Source organism: Leptodactylus fuscus, chromosome 4 (genome assembly GCF_031893055.1).
Source record: "Leptodactylus fuscus isolate aLepFus1 chromosome 4, aLepFus1.hap2, whole genome shotgun sequence".
Taxonomy (NCBI): Eukaryota; Metazoa; Chordata; class Amphibia; order Anura; family Leptodactylidae; genus Leptodactylus; species Leptodactylus fuscus.
Window position 1 is genome coordinate 177,092,319 of NC_134268.1, and position 23,636 is coordinate 177,115,954.

General features: G+C 43.6%; 1 protein-coding gene across 1 annotated transcript in view; it reads right to left on the reverse strand.

Moving 5' to 3' along the window:
* The window catches only part of TAX1BP1 (Tax1 binding protein 1), a 108,719-nt gene that overhangs the window by 26,086 nt on the left and 58,997 nt on the right, over positions 1 to 23,636 (reverse strand). The window contains exons 6-13 of the mRNA XM_075271423.1: positions 19,923 to 20,071; positions 16,964 to 17,054; positions 12,910 to 13,095; positions 10,065 to 10,313; positions 8,585 to 8,734; positions 7,671 to 7,758; positions 7,170 to 7,288; positions 6,074 to 6,199 (exon numbers count right to left, since the gene is read on the reverse strand). Coding sequence (XP_075127524.1) covers positions 6,074 to 6,199; positions 7,170 to 7,288; positions 7,671 to 7,758; positions 8,585 to 8,734; positions 10,065 to 10,313; positions 12,910 to 13,095; positions 16,964 to 17,054; positions 19,923 to 20,071 — 1,158 coding nt within the window. The remainder of the gene's footprint in view (positions 1 to 6,073; positions 6,200 to 7,169; positions 7,289 to 7,670; positions 7,759 to 8,584; positions 8,735 to 10,064; positions 10,314 to 12,909; positions 13,096 to 16,963; positions 17,055 to 19,922; positions 20,072 to 23,636) is intronic.

Sequence of the window (23,636 nt, forward strand, 5' to 3'; positions counted from 1 at the left end):
ACTGGGTTTTTTAGAGGCTCCCTCCACCATGAATTTGCCCAAACTGGGCTGTTTAGAGGCTCCCTCCACCATGAATTGGTCCAAACTGGGCTGGTTAGAGGCTCCCTCCACCATGAATTTCCCAAAACTTGGCTGTTTAGAGGCTCCCTCCACCATTAATTGGTCCAAACTGGGCTGGTTAGAGGCTCCCTCCACCATGAATTTGCCCAAACTGGGGTGGTTAGAGGCTCCCTCCACCATTAATTGGTCCAAACTGGGCTGGTTAGAGGCTCCCTCCACAATTAATTGGTCCAAACTGGGCTAATTAGAGGCTCCCTCCACCATGAATTGGTCCAAACTGGGTTTTTTAGAGGCTCCCTCCACCATGAATTTGCCCAAACTGGGCTGTTTAGAGGCTCCCTCCACCATGAATTGGTCCAAACTGGGCTGGTTAGAGGCTCCCTCCACCATGAATTGGTCCAAACTGGGCTGGTTAGAGGCTCCCTCCACCATGAATTTCCCAAAACTTGGCTGTTTAGAGGCTCCCTCCACCATTAATTGGTCCAAACTGGGCTGGTTAGAGGCTCCCTCCACCATGAATTTGCCCAAACTGGGCTGTTTAGAGGCTCCCTCCACCATGAATTTGCCCAAACTGGGCTGGTTAGAGGCTCCCTCCACCATGAATTGGTCCAAACTGGGCTGGTTAGAGGCTCCCTCCACAATTAATTGGTCCAAACTGGGCTAATTAGAGGCTCCCTCCACCATGAATTGGTCCAAACTGGGTTTTTTAGAGGCTCCCTCCACCATGAATTTGCCCAAACTGGGCTGTTTAGAGGCTCCCTCCACCATGAATTGGTCCAAACTGGGCTGGTTAGAGGCTCCCTCCACCATGAATTTCCCAAAACTTGGCTGTTTAGAGGCTCCCTCCACCATTAATTGGTCCAAACTGGGCTGGTTAGAGGCTCCCTCCACCATGAATTTGCCCAAACTGGGGTGGTTAGAGGCTCCCTCCACCATTAATTGGTCCAAACTGGGCTGGTTAGAGGCTCCCTCCACAATTAATTGGTCCAAACTGGGCTAATTAGAGGCTCCCTCCACCATGAATTGGTCCAAACTGGGTTTTTTAGAGGCTCCCTCCACCATGAATTTGCCCAAACTGGGCTGTTTAGAGGCTCCCTCCACCATGAATTGGTCCAAACTGGGCTGGTTAGAGGCTCCCTCCACCATGAATTGGTCCAAACTGGGCTGGTTAGAGGCTCCCTCCACCATGAATTTCCCAAAACTTGGCTGTTTAGAGGCTCCCTCCACCATTAATTGGTCCAAACTGGGCTGGTTAGAGGCTCCCTCCACCATGAATTTGCCCAAACTGGGCTGTTTAGAGGCTCCCTCCACCATGAATTTGCCCAAACTGGGCTGGTTAGAGGCTCCCTCCACCATGAATTGGTCCAAACTGGGCTGGTTAGAGGCTCCCTCCACCATGAATTTGCCCAAACTGGGCTGTTTAGAGGCTCCCTCCACCATGAATTTGCCCAAACTGGGCTGGTTAGAGGCTCCCTCCACCATGAATTGGTCCAAACGGGTTTTTAGAGGCTCCCTTCACCATGAATTGGTCCAAACTTGGCTGTTTAGAGGCTCCCTCCACCATGAATTTGCCCAAACTGGGCTGTTTAGAGGCTCCCTCCACCATGAATTGGTCCAAACTGGGCTGGTTAGAGGCTCCCTCCACCATGAATTTCCCAAAACTTGGCTGTTTAGAGGCTCCCTCCACCATTAATTGGTCCAAACTGGGCTGGTTAGAGGCTCCCTCCACCATGAATTTGCCCAAACTGGGCTGTTTAGAGGCTCCCTCCACCATGAATTTGCCCAAACTGGGCTGGTTAGAGGCTCCCTCCACCATGAATTGGTCCAAACTGGGCTGGTTAGAGGCTCCCTCCACCATGAATTTGCCCAAACTGGGCTGTTTAGAGGCTCCCTCCACCATGAATTTGCCCAAACTGGGCTGGTTAGAGGCTCCCTCCACCATTAATTGGTCCAAACTGGGCTGGTTAGAGGCTCCCTCCACCATGAATTTGCCCAAACTGGGCTGTTTAGAGGCTCCCTCCACCATGAATTTGCCCAAACTGGGCTGGTTAGAGGCTCCCTCCACCATGAATTGGTCCAAACTGGGCTGGTTAGAGGCTCCCTCCACCATGAATTTGCCCAAACTGGGCTGTTTAGAGGCTCCCTCCACCATGAATTTGCCCAAACTGGGCTGGTTAGAGGCTCCCTCCACCATGAATTGGTCCAAACGGGTTTTTAGAGGCTCCCTTCACCATGAATTGGTCCAAACTTGGCTGGTTAGAGGCTCCCTCCACCATGAATTTGCCCAAACTGGGCTGTTTAGAGGCTCCCTCCACCATGAATTGGTCCAAACTGGGCTGGTTAGAGGCTCCCTCCACCATGAATTTCCCAAAACTTGGCTGTTTAGAGGCTCCCTCCACCATTAATTGGTCCAAACTGGGCTGGTTAGAGGCTCCCTCCACCATGAATTTGCCCAAACTGGGGTGGTTAGAGGCTCCCTCCACCATTAATTGGTCCAAACTGGGCTGGTTAGAGGCTCCCTCCACAATTAATTGGTCCAAACTGGGCTAATTAGAGGCTCCCTCCACCATGAATTGGTCCAAACTGGGTTTTTTAGAGGCTCCCTCCACCATGAATTTGCCCAAACTGGGCTGTTTAGAGGCTCCCTCCACCATGAATTGGTCCAAACTGGGCTGGTTAGAGGCTCCCTCCACCATGAATTGGTCCAAACTGGGCTGGTTAGAGGCTCCCTCCACCATGAATTTCCCAAAACTTGGCTGTTTAGAGGCTCCCTCCACCATTAATTGGTCCAAACTGGGCTGGTTAGAGGCTCCCTCCACCATGAATTTGCCCAAACTGGGCTGTTTAGAGGCTCCCTCCACCATGAATTTGCCCAAACTGGGCTGGTTAGAGGCTCCCTCCACCATGAATTGGTCCAAACTGGGCTGGTTAGAGGCTCCCTCCACCATGAATTTGCCCAAACTGGGCTGTTTAGAGGCTCCCTCCACCATGAATTTGCCCAAACTGGGCTGGTTAGAGGCTCCCTCCACCATGAATTGGTCCAAACTGGGCTGGTTAGAGGCTCCCTCCACCATGAATTTGCCCAAACTGGGCTGTTTAGAGGCTCCCTCCACCATGAATTTGCCCAAACTGGGCTGGTTAGAGGCTCCCTCCACCATGAATTGGTCCAAACGGGTTTTTAGAGGCTCCCTTCACCATGAATTGGTCCAAACTTGGCTGTTTAGAGGCTCCCTCCACCATGAATTGGTCCAAACTGGGGTGGTTAGAGGCTCCCTCCACCATGAATTTGCCCAAACTGGGCTGTTTAGAGGCTCCCTCCACCATGAATTGGTCCAAACTGGGTTTTTTAGAGGCTCCCTCCACCATGAATTGGTCCAAACTGGGCTGGTTAGAGGCTCCCTCCACCATGAATTGGTCCAAACTGGGGTGGTTAGAGGCTCCCTCCACCATTAATTGGTCCAAACTGGGCTGGTTAGAGGCTCCCTCCACCATTAATTGGTCCAAACTGGGCTGGTTAGAGGCTCCCTCCACCATGAATTTGCCCAAACTGGGCTGGTTAGAGGCTCCCTCCACCATGAATTGGTCCAAACTGGGGTTTTTAGAGGCTCCCTCCACCATGAATTGGTCCAAACTGGGGTTTTTAGAGTCTCCCTCCACCATGAATTGGTCCAAACTGGGGTTTTTAGAGGCTCCCTCCACCATGAATTTGCCCAAACTCTGCTGGTTAGAGGCTCAATCCACCCTGATTTTCAAAACAAATGTTGGTGCCAACCTCAACTTACTACAAGGGCCAAATTCACTGCTGGTGACAAGCTCTCCTCACTGCAAGTGCCAAATACACATGTTTCAAGGTGTTTTCCTACTGTCAGAGAGGTGGTATTGAGTGTGTAAAGTGTGTAGTTGTTAGGCTGTGATGTTGGGGTAATAGAGGGTCTTTGGTGTGTTAGATGCCCCCAGACATGCTTCCCCTGCTGTCCCAGTGTGATTCCAGAGGTGTTGGCATCATTTCCTGGGGTGTCATAGTGGACTTGGTGACCCTCCAGACACGGATTTGGGTTTCCCCCTTAACGAGTATCTGTTCCCCATAGACTATAATGGGGTTCGAAACCCGTTCGAACACACGAACATTGAGCGGCTGTTCGAATCGAATTTCGAACCTCGAACATTTTAGTGTTCGCTCATCTCTAGATCTAATCAATGGCGGAAAGTGAAAGAGCCAATACAAGAAGATGTCCGCCTCAAACCCTCTTCATTTTCCGCCATATGATCCTGGCCTATTAAGGTGCGCATTACTCTTGTTATTTTATACCATTATAGGCTGTAACTAAGAAAAATCACTCACGCCTCAGACTGGACCTGGCATCATTTTTCACACTTTTATAAGTTAGTACGTGACTCATGCCGGGACAGTCCTGAGGCTACCCCTGACTTTTTCTAACACATTTATACATGTTGGAAAAGGTTTTGGAGAGGATTTAAAAACATGGCATTATTTCATGTATTCAGGCTAGATTTCTCACTTAAGTACATTATATCAACGTGCCCCGCAGACCGTCATATTCATTCAGATGGCCCTAACCTATCTCTCTGTGGGCTGAGCTGATACTGCTGATAGACTCCCTTCAACTAATCAATAAAATGAAACTGTACAAACAATAAAAAGGCCCAACAGTTTTACAGATATAACACACTGTGTGGCACATTTATTATTGATGTATGCCACATTCATACCATAAAAAAGTACCAAACCTGCTTCTATACACCACTTGCAACAAAAAGTGCTGAAATTTGCACTTTTATGCCACACTCATCACTTTAGTGAAAAACTGCATGACAACAGACGTGGCGTGTGTAGCCCCTCCACCCTTATGGTCATTTACACTAGTTTTGTGACTGAAATCTATGCCAGCTATGAACAGGCGCAAAGACTGGTGAAGCCTACGCCTGATGGGTACTGAAACGTGTGCACCTCCTCCTAAATCAGGTGTCTCTCCCTCCAGTGCAGGAGATATGAAGACTGGCATGGAAAACACTGGTCTTTATAAATCTCCCCCTTTGTGTTCGGTAAACGATAACCCAAAAATACCGTCATTATGTCAAAATGTGGTCCCAAAGCTAGTTAAATATTTATGTATGTCCACATGGTGTGCATGGCTGTAGTTTGTACTTACAGTGGACTCCATTTCTTTTTTCACGGCTACATGAGAGCTTAGTAAAGTTTTCCATTGCAGAGAAATATATTTAAAGACAAATTACAGGATGAGGATTGAGCAATGTGTACAAGTCCCCCAGAATAAGCGGTGGAGGGCATTCTCTCTCCTGGAAAAAGGCTTGGATTTCACAGGTCTTAAGAGGTGCTTGTGATCATGTGAAACATTCCTCACCTTTCACTGAGCAGCCTCATAAGTAGGCAAGTAGATTTTCAGAACCATAAAGGCACATAATATCTCCCCAGTGCTACATTACATTGTGCTCCAACAAGCTTAACTTATTTGCCTTCTCCAGATCAGCCAAATTAACTTTCCTTAATACCAGTACTTCGCTGGGTACATACGGTGTATCACAGATGCTGCCTTTTATGACTGGGCTCAGCAATAAGCTAATAACTGGCTGGCTCCACAGTAGGAGTGCACAATATGGCACATTTATCTGTATCTGTACTGTATACAAAGGGAGCACACATGCTACAAAATACATTTGGAGCAACTCCAGGTATATTGGGTACACTTCCCTCCTTACACCATCTCACAGTAGTCATTCACAAACACAAGCATTTTGGTAAAATAAATAAATAAATATTAATTCATTAAAAGCCCATAATAAATTTGGTAACAATTCTGAGTTGTCTAGCCACGCATCTTCTCTTGAATTTGCTCGTACATGTTGTGAAGCAAGCTGGCACACATATTCATAAACATGGCAAATGCCACTTGAAATATCACATTACAAGGTAAAAGCTGCAAAACATGTCCGGGAAACGGAAATACCTTCCTTTTTGACGACATGGGCTTACCTTATATTGGTCCTCAAGAGCAGCTAGCTGAAGTTTGATACTTTCATTAATTTTCAGTTGCTCCTTCCACTTTAACTCCATCTTTGCCACATCATCAGCGTACGCACTACACCTCGCCTTTTCTTCCTAGGAGAACAAAAAAATTTAAGTGGATACTGAGTCAGTCAACCAAAGACTGGTTTCACGGATGCAGCGAGGTCGGTCTCATTACAGTCTAATCAGCTGTCAGCATATAGAGGAAGCTACTAAATTATGTATTCTAGGAGGGCTAGACAATGGATAATCCAATAGTGAATACTCATGATCAAACATTTTACCTGAAGTTCATCTCCAGAGATTAAGTATGTAAAAGAGAATTTCGTCCATGTAAGACATGGGGCCTTAAGTAAACGGTCTAGCTAAAGTCCTGTGATTACAGCAGCCTCTGCACTTCTCCGAGCAAATAGTCTCTGTAGTATGAGAAGTGTCAAGGAAACTAAGGAATGCTAAGTGTAATGTGAACTAGCAGTATCTATCTATCTATCTATCTATCTATCTATCTATCTATCTATCGACCATGCTGCCTCTTTACTTTAACATAGCAGTGATGACTTTCCGTCAATGTAGTGCACCACAATTGCCTAGGGGCTACTAAGGAAAAAGGCTTTAAGAAAGTATGAAAATGAAGTTGTGAATCGGTGCCTCCATTGCAGAAAAATAGCTTTTTTTGTCAACATGCAAATAAGCTCTTTGGAGCAATAAGGACATTGTGGTTGCTTCCAACAAGTAAGTGACAATGCCCTAGTTGCTCCACAGAACCAATTTGCATACTGATAAAAAACACAAACTTCTTGGCAACAAAGATGCCGATCACAAGTGGAAAACACTGTCTGATATAACCTAAACCTATTTTTCCGGGGCCTTGGTGAATATGCTGGGCCCTGGTAGCAGACTCCCTTTAAGATAACCATAGTTTATATAAAGGAAAAAATAGATTTATTAGGCCATTCTGAAGTGACCTGTCCACACAAGAACAGAAACAGTTACTAGAGTAAGTCTTTGGATAGATCATAAATCAAGTTAGGTTATTACCCATCTCCTATGGCTGACTACTTACTGCTAACATTTGCTTGTACTTCCGATACTTCTCTGTTTTCTCAGCTATTTCCTTGTTCATATCTGCCACTTGTTCTTTGATGACAAATTCGGGTACAGAATGTGAAGAAAAAGGACTCACTATGGAATATAGAAAAATGTCAGATTATCCCAGAAATGACTCTGCTAATACATACATAGCTTATGTAGTCATCAACAGCTTATTGTGGTGCTTCACTATAAGGGCTAGTACACAAGAGGGAAGTTGGCAGTGGATTTTGACGCGGAATCCGCTGCCAAAAATGGCTCCCATTGATCTTGCTACGGATTCCGCAGCTGAATCAGCCGCGGCGTCCATGGTGCGAGGCTCCGGCCCATTCATTTGGGCCTAATCCATCACTGAATGCCGCGATGGGATGCCAGTGCACTGCACCGGCAACACTTGGAGTTCATTTAACTCCGTGTGAACTAGCCCTAAGATCTGCATGGTAATCTGCAAATAGAATCCTTGAGAGTAACTTACCTGGTGGAGTAAAGCCGGGAACATCTGCAGCTGATGCCTCAGAGTTCCCATACAGATCTGCTGCCTTCTGCTGACTTTCTGTAACTTTCTGATATACAATAAAAATAAAAACATAAATACAAACTGTGTTAGATGTTCTCAGTACATTTTACATTCAAACTACAAGTAAAGCGACTTCCATCAATCACAAGAATGGCTGTAAGTAGGAACGGTTGAGTGCATGTGTAACAAACTCTCCATTTACGTGTGGATCGGATAGTTACAGCGAAGTACAGTGCTCCATCAGGCCCATAGAAGTGAAAGGAGTGGCGGCCATGTATGCACCAGCGCGCCAATAAAACAGGGGATGTTATCCCTTGTGGGTGTGGCATTCTCGGTCAAACACCAGCACTTATACAATTATTATGTCTATGACCATCCACACCTCAGATTTAGGATCATTAAAGTGATTTGCAGTTTTGTAGTATTCTGCTGTATAGCCCAAGACTGGCATTAATGGGAAAAATAGCTAAAGGGGCCAACATGCTTTACTGACTCCACATCATTATAATGATCCATAGATGTCCAATTATCATCTCCTTATGGGAAATAAAGCATGTTATTTGCTTGAAGTATGGAACCCTGTCAAGTATTACAGAAGAAAATTGGATGGGTGGATGTTCCTCTAAGCACAGAAGGTCTGTAGAAGAGACTAGATCCCGCAGCTCTGCCTCATAGGACAGGCTGGAAAGTAAGAAGGAAAGGCCACGGCATATCAATCTACCTGAGATTTCCTCTCCATCACCGGAGGAGGGCTCTATAGATAAGAAGGCCTGTGTGCTAGACATTATGTGACTCCAGCCACCTGTAATGTAAATCCCTTACTGCGCTTCTGCAAATATAAGTTATGAAAATGTTTTAACAGGACAACGTACGAGCTGGTCTGTGAGTTTTGCTACTTGTTTCTGAAGTTTTTGGCATTCTTTAAATTTATCTTTATAGTGGTCGGCTGCCATCTGTAGTCTCAGCTTCAGGTCTTCAACCTCTTTACGTAGTTCCTGCTCCACTCTACACATCTCAGTGTCCTAAACAGAGAAAGAAAAATCATCAGGTTTTAGAGTAAACAGAATGGTTTTCCCACATTTAAGACAATGGTGTCCAATCGCTGCTTCTCCTGACACTGATCAATCTCCAGTTTATCTTCAAATATAATCCAGTTTTCATAAATGAATAGTACATGAGATCATAAAGAAACTGTGTCATATATGTCATTAAACAAACAGACTTCCTTCCATTAGGCTGCTCGCTTTCCACTTCCTTTCACTCAAGACCCTTTATCTGTCTCCATACTTTATCTCAGATACAGAAGTCTATAGAGAGGGGAGGGGGCTGGTAATTGGCGTAGTGCCTCAATCTGTATGATGATCGAATCTTATCTAGAGGAATAGCACTGTCAAAAGAGCTCCCTGAGTCACAGTGTAGCAGAGTGGCTGCTTTTATTGGTGTGTCTATCCCAGCAATTTTCTCCTCCCCCTTCCCTCTCCATATACTTCTATGTAAAAAGTAACTTGGTTTAGTAAGTAGAAACGGAATTTCATATTGTAAGATTACTTATAGTCACCTGTACCATTCACTTATGTAAAGTTGCTTAATTGAAGGTCTTTAAGAAGATAATCTTTCAGGAATTACACTATACAGGATAACATGCAAGATTAGTGCAAATAAGACTTGCACATATGGCAGATTTAAGGACATTTGTTCCCTATGCACAGTACAGTGAATAAGTGTCAGATTCCTGGGGTTCTGACTGTCAGATCTCCCAGCAATCAGGAGAACAAGGGGGTTCATAAACACCTCCTTATGAATGGACCACCAATTAGATTGCATTCACTTTTTTGCAGCTGCCAAAACTGTAAACTCCAGCAGCGCTTACAGCCCCATAGAAGTGTATGGAGTGCTGATGACGTAAGCAGACTGATGCTCTATTCAAAATGGAGTTTTAGGAGAATTTTTGGTCCCCATTTTCCTGATCATTGGTGACCTAGGGTACCAGTAATTGGACAACGAGGATAGGGGAAAAGTGTCCTTAATGGCACAACCCCTTTAATTCTATTGTCTGGCATTCTGTGCACCTAGAAAAATCTACACCAGCTACAAGCTGGTTTTGATTTCAATCACCTTAAAGAGCAAAGGCTGGGGTAAATGATGATAAATCTGCTGGACCCAATGGGCTCAGCCAAGCCTTCTTTTTGGAAAGTGGCAAGGGAGGTGTAAAAATCCCATCTGTGCAAAGAATTTTGCACAAATGGTGGTCAAAATGTCACAAACCTGGTCTGTGTCTTTTTTCAGTTAGTATAAGGGGATAATAAATCTCCCCCAATGTTCCCTAATTTAGATTACTATGTATTAGATTACCTGCTCTTTTCTCACAACGCTGTTAGAGGAGGTTTGCTTATCCCGTAAACTTAGCTCAGCCAAAGCGGTGGCAAGTTGCTTCTTCACGCTTTCAGTCTCAAGGCGAGATGTATGAAGGTCAGCCATAGTTTTATCACGTATATTTACTGCATCACTAAGCTCCTTGGACATTAAGGAAACCTTCTGTCTGCTGGCCTGCTGATCATCCTCAATCTTACGGAGCTGTTGTTTCAAAAAGCCAATGTCCTCCTGGTAGTACAGAAGAAATATATTAAATCAAGAGTAGTAACACAAGTATCGGTATGAGCAAGACAAATGTCAACCAACAGAGAGTGAATGGATACAGGATTAGTGTCAGATCACCGGGGGCTTGACTTATGGAGAAAGGGGAATGAAGGCTCCTGTCTGCTCCTTGTGACAAGGCACTAGTGTAGGGCTGCTTAAGATAGTCATCCTGGCAGCACCATAGCAGTGAATGGAGCATTGGTCAGGCTAACACACCACTGCTTAATTCAAATGGAGCAACAAGGGGAACTTTTGGTTCCCATTTCTCCTGATCCCTGAAGATCCCAGCTGTCCGACCTTTGGCAATCTCACATCCTGTGGATAGGGAATGATGACATACTCGCTTGTCCTGGAGTGCTCCGGTGTCCCAGTCCGTTATCTGATCCCAGAGGCTCTCCAGGGCTTTTCTGGCAGACATCCCCACCGCAGGTGACAACTAAGGCCGATCAGCGGCCTAAGGAAAGGACATGGACTTCTGCCTATAAAGCCTCAGGTCGTCGTAGGGACTGAACAGCGCCCTGGGACACCGGAGACTGCTAATAAATGGAGGCCACCAGTAAATGCAGCCATTCCGGTGAAAAGTGCATATACGATTTGGATATCATCATTCCTCCTGGGAAGTCTCAAGACTTAGGGCTCGTTCACATCAGCGTTGTGAACTCCGTACTTGAGGTTTCCGTTTCCTGCCTAAAACAGAGGCAGGAGACGGAAACCTGCAGGAGTCTCTCTCATCCATTCATTTGAATGGGTGAGAGAGATGTCCGGCTGTGAGCGGCGGTGAGCGTTTTATGCTCTCCACCGCGAAACCGGGTTTTATAATCCGGACACAGAGTCGGACATGCAGTACTCTGTGTCCGGATAAAAAAAATCCGGTTTCGCGGCGGAGAGAGCAAAACGCTCACCGCCGCTCACGGCCGGACCCGGTCTGTGCTTTCCGTCTTCTGGCATGCAGAAGACGGAAAGCACAGAACGGAAAGAAGAACGCAGGTGTGAACCTAGCGTTAGGGATTAAGTTACATGTTTGCATACAATCTCATGGTCACATACCTCAGTGACTATTACCCTATATTTATTTTTTTTTTACACTTTCTTTAAGTCGTTAGCAGAACACATAAACCATGAATTAAAAGTGGACTGTGTGATTTCAAAGCCAATCATAATAACATGTTACATCTGAAGTCAAAGAGATGTTATCTTATTTTCTCCATAGTATTGCATTTTTTCATGGCTTGCACTGTCAATCTGACATCAATGTGCAAGAGCGCAATGTCACCAAGCACAATATGAAATACCGTATTTTTCGGACTATAAGACGCACTTTTTTTCCTCCCAATATGGGAGGAAAATGTGTGTGCGTCTTATAGTCCGAATGCAGCGTGCGCAGCGTCTGTGTCCCGTCTGTGCGAATGAAAAGAAGAGCAGCACGGTGCCTGCCTGCTCTGCCCCTTCTTCCCTGTCTGTGTCGCGTGTTTGCAGGAGCGAGATCTGAGAGGCAGGGAAGTAGGGGCGGGCCAGACAGGTGAAGGAAGCGTGGTTTCAAGCGTGCCGAGAAAACCACGCCTCTTTCACCCGTCTGGCTCGTCCCTCCTTCACTGCCTCTCAGATCTGGCTCCGGCAATGAAACCACACAGACAGGGAAGGAGGGGCGGGCCAGACGGGAGGAGGAGGCGTGGTTTTCTCGACAAGCTTGAAACCACGCCTCCTTCACCCATCTGGCCCGCCCCTACTTCCCTGCCTGTGTGGCATCATTGCAGAAGCGACATCTGAGAGGCAGTGAAGGAGGGACGAGCCAGACAGGTGAAAGAGGTGTGTTTTCAAGTTTGCTTAGAAAACCACACCTCCTTCACCCGTCTGGCCCGCCCCTTTTACTCTTCTTACATAGCTTCACTGCAGGGTGTCTCTTTCCATCCATGGATGAGATTAGATAGAATAGATAGATAGACAGATAGACAGACAGACAGACAGATAGATAGATAGGAGATAGATAGATAGATTAGATAGATAGGATAGATTAGATAGATAGGATAGATTAGATAGATAGATAGATAGATAGATAGATAGATAGATAGATAGATAGGATAGATTAGATAGATAGGATAGATTAGATAGATAGATATGTTCAAATCACCCCCATAGCCCTACAATACATATAAAACAAAAACATTACTGTGAAACACATACACATTTGGTATCCCTGTGTCCGAAAGCCCCCGGTTCTATTTACATTGGTGAAATATTATATTATTAGGTTATTAAATATTTCACCAATTTTTTTTCCTTAAAATTTTTTTTTTCCCTATTTTCCTCCTCTAAAACCTTAGTGCGTCTTATGGTCCGGTGCGTCTTATAGTCCGAAAAATACGGTAAAACATCACATCCTTACACAGGATCAAATCATCATATGGGGCCTTCTGCATCCAGCGGAGCTGTAAGCAAGAGGTTGTATAAAGGCATACCGTGACTCCATATTACATACTAGCATATTACTTTGTCATACTTTCCTATGCATAAGGAAACATGGATGTCCATAGTGTTCTACCACCTTATACTTGGTTCTCACCTTCTCAGAGGCATTCTGGAGAAGTTCTGCGCACTGCTTCTCTTTGCTGGCCAGACACTGCTTCATTTTTCCAAGTTCCTCTTTGTAATGAGTAATAAGATTCTCCTTACTTGAATCGAGGTTTTTCAATGTCTGCACCTCTGTCAGCAGCTTTGTGTTTTCGATTTCAGTATTCTTCAGGTGCACCTATGACAAAAAGTAAAATTTGACATCAATTCATGCAACTGCAATGCACAAAGGCCATAGCATATGGTCAATTAAAATACAGGAAAGACAGAGAAAGCAAGCAGAAAGCAAAATGCATGCAAGAAGAGTAAGAATGGAGAGAAGAGCAAGCAGAGAGAGGAGTGAAAGCAAGCGAGAATAGAGAGCAAATATTTTTTGCAACTTCAGCCGCTAACTTGTGTTATGCTAGCTTAATAGGTCTCTTGGGTCTTATTTATTCAGTATATACAACATTATAGGCATACAATGGCATAACTGGTACATTCTACCCCTCGCCTAGTTCAATTTTTACACTTGTACATTTTGTCTTGTAAAATATTGGCAAACAATTAACAAAATTGCATTTCATCTGCTGAACGATCCTTCTATGTAAAGTAAAACCATACCAATGCTGTAGTCCAGTAGTACTTAGGTCAGTATGGAGGAGTAAATGTATAACCATTGCCTGGAATACGCCAATTATGCCATTTCACGCCACTAAATTTATGCCTACTATTTTGGTGCCGGTGTGATTATATCCTATGGTACATGGGCCCTCCATGAACACGAGCCATCTATCTATAGACATGCATGGACAATGTGTAAAACGTGTCATGTACTAAAATAATACATACAATTAAAGGAAAGCATATCATTTATTAAATTATAAAAATGTTCTCAACAGCCACATCGTAAAATCCTTGACGTTGTTTCCAAGCTAAATTATACACATTCCCATATCCTTTTCCCTCCATCGCTGCCCCTCCTGTGCTGTCCAGATTATGGTTAGGCTAACTAACCATCTATGTATTTTCTCAAGTGGAAAAATAATCCCACAAGCAAACAACAACAAAAAGATAAATAACGTTCCGGCCAAGGTTACAAAATCCAGACCATAATTATTGTTGAGGTTTTCCACTGAAATTCCTCTTGGGAAGCAAGTTCCACCCCGAGAGCATAAAACACTCTCCAACTCTAACAAAAGAAACAAGGCTATTGTTCAATTCACACAAGGAACGATCCAAAGCTCGCTGTCTCCAAGGGTAACTTGTTCCATATGTGCCTCTGACTCTGTGTGAAGAGCGAGGATCTTATTGTTAATATAAACCTTTCACCCCTTAATTTTAGGTCATGACCTATTGTTTTATAGGTCTCCATTGGAGAAAATATTTTGCGGATTAAAAGCACTGTTCTTGTAGACGGCAACTAAAGCATAAATGTGTTATTTGTAAGCTGGCAAATTTACAAAGGTGACATTATGGCAGAGGGTTGGTATTATATAAGTAATGAGAATGTAGAGATGTAGTAGAAAGTGTGAACATCGTGCGCTGTGTGATAGAGAGTCCTATAACTATACGTCTCATGTGCAAAAATAACAATAAAATGACACTTTTATGTAATTAGTAATGTAAATAGGATTTACAATTTATGATACATATATATAATTTTTTTTTTTTTTTAATCCACTACATCACATTGCCATTTGTGTACCCAATACCTCCCTATAGATGAATCTGTCACAACACTGTCAGCCCTTCAGCATACGGATACAATACAAATAGAGGCAGGCTTGGAGTGTCATGGCTTCCGTTTATAATAAAAGCTATAATCGCTGTGACTGATCAGTCATCCAATGGATCCAAAGATGAAATAAGGACCCCAGTGACTTACAAAGGACACGGCAAAAGATTTTGTTGTTTTGATGGCAAGAATGGAGATGTACACTGAACCAAACTACCAGAAATACGGGCGTGCAGGCTCTTAAAGGGGTTGTCCAGTTTCACCAAATAAACGTTATGTTCTGTATACAATTTTCCAATATATTTCCTGTATTCATTCCTTTTGGTTTTATAGATCTCTGTCATTCTTTGCTTCCAGTGGATACACATGAAGCCCATGGTCATGACAGAGATATGTATGTATATATATATATATATATATATATATATATATATATATATATATATATATATACACACACACACACACACACATATAGATATACACACACACAGGTGCACAGCTCATTGCAGTAACAACTCAGTATCATGCAATAAGCTGTGTATCTGTGTCTATCACATAACCATAGACTGGTTTTGATCAATTGGAGGAAAACAAGGCAGAAATGTAGAAAACTGGGAGGAATTGATACACAAGGTGTATTGGGAAGTTGTATAATTTTTCACTATACAAATAATAACATTTATTTGCTGAGACTAGACAACCTCTTATGTGAACAGAGCTGCATTGTATTATTCACTCGTACACAGTTGTCAGTACTCACCTCCATCCAGGAACAATTCGGTACTCCGCACAAACTAATCAATTCATAAGCTGATATTTCAATAAATTGTCATTACGTATCTGGTCATTTCGGAATGAATTGCCTCCCACAATGCACCTTTACTCTACAACTTAGGAGACATGCAGAGAACGTGTCTGGTATCACGCATGGCAATAATGATAAAATACATGCCGATTACAGCCATGCTTAGGCCACGACTGCTTTTGGTTTTCATCATCACGAATCATGTTATAGCAAAAATTACAATTAAATATACCGTATTTTTCGGACTATAAGACGCACTTTTTTTCCCCAAAATTTGGGGGGAAAAGAAGGGTGCGCCTTATAGTCTGAATGTGCCTGGCCTGGCATCCGCTGTAATAGAGAGGCGGAAGCCGGCAAGTGATAGATGCCGGGGCCTGAGACATCGCTGCGCTCCTCTGTCCTGCATGAAGCCAGCAGCGGGAGGAGTGATGCTATTCCGCTCCTCCGTCCCCCCGCCGCTGGCTTCATGCAGGGCAGAGGATCGCAGCGATGTCTCAGGCCCCGGCACATGTGATGGAGTCTATCCCTCCCCGGCATCTGCCTCTCTAGTACAGCGGATGCCGGGTCAGTATCGGTGGCCTTTTCTCCCCCGGGGCCGGTCCCCACCGGCCCCATACCTGTGACGTTGCAGGCCGGCTCCTGCGTGGCGATATCGCAGGAGCCAACCTGTTCGGATGACAGCCGGGAGCCTAATGAGGCTCCCCGGCCTGTCACGGCTATATTAGTATTGCGGCTGGTCTCTATGACCAGCCGTAATACTAATAGACAGAATGTCCCATAGACGGCAATACAACTGTATTGCCGTCTATGGGACTTGCAATCAAGTGACCGCAGGTTCAAGCCCCCGGGGGGGAATAAAATAGTGTAAAAAAAAAAAAAAAAACACCTTTAAAAATATATAATAAAAATATAAAATAAATAAAAGTTCTAAATCACCTCCTGTTTTTTTTTTTTCAATACAAGGTGATCTAAGAAATAGACATTCCCCAAAATGGTATAACTAAAAAGTACATCTGGCCCCGCAAAAAAAAAAAAATGCCCTATACATCCCCGTACAGCTGCAGGGTCACCTGTCAATGTGGCCTTGCAGCTGTTGCAAAACTACAACTCCCATATATTAAATATTTTACCAGTTTTTGCTTCAAAATTTTTTTTCCCTATTTTCCTCCTCTAAAACCTAGGTGCGTCTTATAGTCCAGTGCGTCTTATAGTCCGAAAAATACGGTACATGTGAATGTAAAACAGAAACCTGTAATTGGGTATTGACCCCCATTTTAATATAGCCAGTCAGGAGTTACAGTCCATGGCCAAGAAGGTGCTATACAAAGTCCTGCTGACGGGTACAGCACCTGATCACTTGGCTTAATTTAGTATTTCTAAAACGGATTCCCACAACTTTGGGAAACTCAGCAGTTACATCATGTGCTTAATATGCTCTTCAGATGTTTTTACCCGCAGAGTGTGAACAGACCACACAGCAGTCAGTCAGTAATCTCAGCTTATGGCCTCAGGTCTTCTTACCTTGTACAGTTCCTTCTCATCCCTCTCATTCTTTAATTGAAATTCCAGTTGTTCCCGCTCTAATTTTATTTTCTTCAGTTTATCTTTTATGCTGAAAATAAGAGTGAGAGAATAGTTTTACTGAATTGTGTGTGTGTGTGTGTGTGTGGAAAGATAGAAATCCTACTAATATTATAAACGTGAAAGCTTGGATGTTTGTGTGTTTGTTACTCGATCACACAAAAACAGCTGAACGGATTTGGATGAAATTTGGCACATAGATAGTTTGTTACCTTGAATAACACATAGGCTATTTATCCCAGAAAATAACATGGCTTCACGACTGTTATGAATTTATATTCATATACTACATTAAACTGCTCTTGGCAGCAGCCTTATCTCAGCTAATTGCAGGTTGCTGATAAAGCCTGGTCTGCTATCTCCCTATGTAAACACACAGCTAACACTGAGTCAATTGTGTACAAGCATTTGCATAGATCATCAACACCAATAACACACTCATTATATGGCATCCCAGCGAGCTGCTGAGATGCCGGAACAATCACAGGAACGGTTCTAGGAACAAGTTCAGTGGCAGGCCAGCTTGAGAGCTGCCGAAACGCCAGAGCAGGCGGATCACTGCACTGAGTTGTTCAAATTCCTCTCCGTAGCCTTTTTAACCGTGTCCATAGTGCGACTAAACCTGCATACATTGCTAAGACTACCTCTAGGATTACATGACCAGCTAAAAGTTACTAGGGTGATCTTACTGAGGAGATACCAGGGCTGAATGCTGTTATCCAGTCCTGGCATCATATCTACATCTACTGCCATATCCCCCATTACTGAAATTTCTACAACAATGTCAATGATGCTTGAATAGCATTTATTATAGGTGTATAAAAGGGGAGGCCTAGAAAATTTATTAAAAAAAAAACAAACTAAAACACACAATTTACCTGTATCCTCCCCATCACTCATGCGTTGGGCGGCCATCACTGCTGCTGTTCTGCTTGTATACAGACTACACTCACCGGCCACTTTATTAGGTACACCTGTCCAACTGCTCGTTAACACTTAATTTCTAATCAGCCAATCACATGGCGGCAACTCAGTGCATTTAGGCATGTAGACATGGTCAAGACAATCTCCTGCAGTTCAAACCGAGCATCAGTATGGGGAAGAAAGGTGATTTGAGTGCCTTTGAACGTGGCATGGTTGTTGGTGCCAGAAGGGCTGGTCTGAGTATTTCAGAAACTGCTGATCTACTGGGATTTTCACGCACAACCATCTCTAGGGTTTACAGAGAATGGTCCGAAAAAGAAAAAACATCCAGTGAGCGGCAGTTCTGTGGGCGGAAATGCGTTGTTGATGCCAGAGGTCAGAGGAGAATGGCCAGACTGGTTCGAGCTGATAGAAAGGCAACAGTGACTCAAATAGCCACCCGTTACAACCAAGGTAGCCAGAAGAGCATCTCTGAATGCACAGTACGTCGAACTTTGAGGCAGATGGGCTACAGGAGCAGAAGACCACACCGGGTGCCACTCCTTTCAGCTAAGAACAGGAAACTGAGGCTACAATTTGCACAAGCTCATCGAAATTGGACAATTGAAGATTGGAAAAACGTTGCCTGGTCTGATGAGTCTCGATTTCTGCTGCGACATTCGGATGGTAGGGTCAGAATTTGGCGTCAACAACATGAAAGCATGGATCCATCCTGCCTTGTATCAACGGTTCAGGCTGGTGGTGGTGGTGTCATGGTGTGGGGAATATTTTCTTGGCACTCTTTGGGCCCCTTGGTACCAATTGAGCATCGTTGCAACGCCAAAGCCTACCTGAGTATTGTTGCTGACCATGTCCATCCCTTTATGACCACAATGTACCCAACATCTGATGGCTACTTTCAGCAGGATAATGCAATGCCATGTCATAAAGCTGGAATCATCTCAGACTGGTTTCTTGAACATGACAATGAGTTCACTGTACTCCAATGGCCTCCACAGTCACCAGATCTCAATCCAATAGAGCATCTTTGGGATGTGGTGGAACAGGAGATTCGCATCATGGATGTGCAGCCGACAAATCTGCGGCAACTGTGTGATGCCATCATGTCAATATGGACCAAAATCTCTGAGGAATGCTTCCAGCACCTTGTTGAATCTATGCCACGATGAATTGAGGCAGTTCTGAAGGCAAAAGGGAGTCCAACCCATTACTAGCATGGTGTACCTAATAAAGTGGCCGGTGAGTGTAGCTGCAGTCACATCACACTTATGTAACTGCTGCAGTCAGTCAAGGCTCTCACTTGTATAGTGCCAAGGGTAATGACTGGCTATAGCGGCTCATTCAATATGTGCAAGAACAGAGGGGAGGATACAGAAAAGTGGGAATTCATTATTATTTATTTCTTAAACCTCCCCTGCTGTCTGCAATTAATTTTATGATCTTAGACAACCCCTTTAAATCTGGTGTAATCTAAATCAGCCTTTCACTTTTCACAGACCCTGAAAAAAGGAATGCAACCTCACCGCCTGCCATAGACAACCGCTCAACCGTTCCTTTGCACCAATTCGGATAAATATCTGCTATTGTGGTCATGGTGACAAAAATGGTCAATTACTGGTTTTCTGTATTCTCAGGTGACTAAGATGGTGCCAGATGGTGTTGGAAAGAACATTGAGGAAGTTGGTCTTCAGCATGCCCAGTCCTTTTATTCATAGCATTTTGGCTTAAGCCAAAACTAGACATGTCTGGCAGTGTGTACTTCCCCCTAATTACTAAGAACATATGCATCCTCAGCCAAGCAGAGTGTGCAGGTGTATAGGAGTATAGGGAAGAAAAGATGCCAGCCAAAAACTAGTCCACATTGAACATGTATGACCAATCTTATGTTCCCATCACACAATATTATTTCATCACATAACATAAATCCCGCCACATTATATTACTGACAGTCTAAACAATGAACATGCTACGTTACCTATCTAATTCCGTTTCCTTTTCTATGGCTTTCTGAGTCACACTCATGAGGTCTTCTTCAAGCTGAAGGATCTTTGAAGACATTTCTTTACACGCTTTTTTAACTTCTTCACTTTCAGCTTTTAGGATGTCAGAGGCCTGAAGCAATCCCTAGAATATAAGCAAATCTCTGTTATTTATAGACCTAGGAACAAGGGAAACATGAAAATGAAGAGAGACCACTCTATTCTATTCTTGTAGATTTAGTGTTACCACAACTGATATATACTTATTATACACAACCTGATGTTATGAAATAAACACTTTTAAAGATTAGAAGCATTTGCTAGTTTGCAGGAGATTTTAACAACGTCCCAGTATGATGAACACAATCCTCTTACCTTTCTCCAAGGAGGCCTGTTGGCATTAGGGAGCCATTTGCACATTCGCTGTAGTACAGTATTTAGTGGTCATTTTTTCTCCTGTCCCAATGAACAGTTCATTTTCATACAAGTTAAAGGTGTAGTCTAGGATTTGGAGCAACCTCTGGGGCGGGTGAGATAGGAATAGAATAGGTACTCTGTTGTCTGCTACTGGACCCCTTTCCAACATGTATTGGGGCTCTAGCCATGAGGCTCATGTGACCACTGAAAGCGATCAGTGGCCTCAATGGTTTCTGGACCAAAGCAAATACTGAGGAGGGCCCGAAAGCCTCCTTCATTCACTTCAGTAAGGCTGCTGGGACAGCAATCTTCAGCCATCCCACTGACGTGAATGGAGCACTAGTTACGCTAGCAGACTGGGTACTTCACTGACAAGGAGGGGTCAGGGGGACTTTAGTTAGCCCATTCTCCTAATCACTGGGGGTCACAGGGTTTGGACTACCAGTCACCTGACACTTACTCCCTATCCTGTCTATGTAGCAGCACAGCCCCAGATCACACAGTGTCCCCTTCTCCTGCTGGGACAACCAACAATCAGCAGTAACCTATGGAAAACAAAATATTAAGAATTCCCTAATAATGTAAAATGAGTATTTTTCTAACTTTTCATATAATGTACATTAAAATGCCTTTAAATGTCACTGACCTCCTTTAAACTGTGGAGACAATACACTTGGAATTGACTCACCTGGCATGTGACGATAATAAAACAACTTGCCCAATCTAGTTTGTATAGGTTTGTTTAGCTCCACAATTCGGATTTAGCTGTTCAGTCATTGACCTTTGCCGAGACCACATTTTACTGGCTTTAAGCTATGAGAAGAATTAAAATAAAATCTACACCCGCTCCCATCTTCTTACCACCCAGCAACTGACCTCATCACAACATAACAAACCAAGGGCTTGCTTTTTGCCCGACAAGTTGCATTTTGGGATACATAGACTTTGTCTATTAACTTCTCGCCTTTTTGGTGGAATAGAATGGGGAAGAGGCAACTCCAGTCCACTACTGCACGTACCACCAAAACAGAGGTATAGCTACACCCATTTATAGTAAGGGGTTAAGCAGGAGGACACAACAGACTAGCTTTTATTGGACGTTTTGTAAATCCAGTTATGTTCTGTGTCAGTATACAGCCACAATGTTATATAATGTTATTATAGATCTACAGAGGTGGACATAATTCTAGATTGTGAATATAATATATAAGCATGGCTGTGCCACCAACTGGAGAGACTAGTTTGCTCAAGAACAATACTCAGCTATTTCTATAGAGCAGCAATGCAGATACAACTTGCCACTCTTTTTTAATGTAGACTGTGAGCCCCCATATAGGGATCACAATGTACATTTTTTCCTATCAGTAGGTCTTTGTAGAATGGGAGAAAATCCATGCAAACACGCGAAGAACATACAAACTCCTTGCAGATGTTGTTCCTGGTGGGATTCGAGCCCAGGACTCCAGCGCTACAAGGCTGCAGTGATAACCACTGAGCCACCGTGTTGCCCCCAACTTGCCACTTGTGAGATCAGTGGTGGTCCCAGGAGAAGGACCCTGGATAGATCATAACTTGCTTTTATGGCAAAACCCCTTTAACGGAAAAGAAGGGCATCCCAAAGACTCCATTTCTTTCTATGAGTTTTTCTGTAAACCTGGGCCTCTCTTATATAGTGATTTATCATCTATATTAGCACATGACACGTGGACTTCCATTAACAACAGAAGGTGGCGCTACAAACACTATAGCAATGGCATCCATATTCGTAGTCATTCAATTTTCCCAGCATCGGATAAAGTAATAAAATGTTATAAGGGAAGCTGTCACATTGTAGGCCTATCTGCTATAGAGTAAGAGAAGCTGAGCAGATTGGATTATAGTTTTCAGGACGTGACTCAGTGTAACTTGTCACTTATGGACTTAAATGGGTATTCCCATCTGGACATTTATGGCTATATACACAGGATATGCCATCGACGTCTGACTGATGCAGGTCCCCTCTCTGTATATTGGGAACTCTGGTACAAATAATTGGAGAGAGCAAATAAAAGCAGCCATCTCTCTTTTCACTGTGGAAGCAAAACTTCTTCTCGATATACGTGTGAGTACCAGATATAGGGCCCACACCGGTCGGACATTACATCATATCTTGTGGTTATAAATATCAGACGTGAATGCCCCTTTCAATAGGTCTACGCTTTAGGAGTCCAGTGGGCGAGTCTTCTTCATTGATTGTCATGTGTGCCGATGTGCTGTTAGTCCTGCAGCCCAGTAAACAGGTACCAGCAGGAGGCAGCAGGGCATATACAAGAGGCAAGTGCTGCTTGTCTCATTACTGTATAGCATTCATACAATTCCTAGTATAATACGCTGACAATGAATACATGTGCCTGGTACGGTCACCCAGATCGATGGCACACAGCCAAGGAGTCCCATGGTACAAGTGCGGCTGGCAATGAAAGAGTCTGAATATCTTGTAGTTTTCAAGAGTCTGAGAAATGGCACTGGACAGTATCCAAGTTCGCTCCCAACTATCCAGGTACTATAAAATATAATGAGGGGCTGTGTTTACTCATTAATGGTAAAATCATGCTCCAAGCTACAGTAATTAAGAAAAGAACTTTTACAAGCGCCGGGGGCTCGCACACAGACGTACCCGCTAACAAGTCTTCTTTCCAAACTTGCTATGCTCACTTTTTCTCTACTTATTTAAAGAGGTTCTCCGCCTAACTTTATTTTCTAGAACATTCCAATTACGGTTAAGAAATTACATATAACTTGTGTGAATCATGGATCCCCTACAGGAATTAAAAAATAAAAAAAATCAAACATCATATGTATGGATGTCGTACAGTTCTGCCATAAGTTAGATGGGACAAGAGGTTGCTGTGTTCCCATCTGAGCAAGTTATACCCTATCCATAGAGAAGGAGATAGCAGTAGGTTTCTTCACTAACCTGCAAGTTAAGATCCCCACTAATCTGAAGAAGGGGAATTCTTGGCCGCCATTTTTAATACAGGAATATTATAGGAAGAGGAGAATATTCATAGATTGTAAACCTTTGTGGGAAGGACCATCTATCCCGCTGTGCCAGCTGGTCACGGTTAGTATTATATTAGCTTTGTAAATTTTGTGTACCGTATGTAACACCTCAAATGTAAAGCACCATGGAATTAATATCATAATGTACAGCACCATGGAATAAATATAATAATGTACAGCACCATGGAATTAACATAATGTACAGCACCATGCATGGAATAAATATAATAATGTACAGCACCATGGAATAA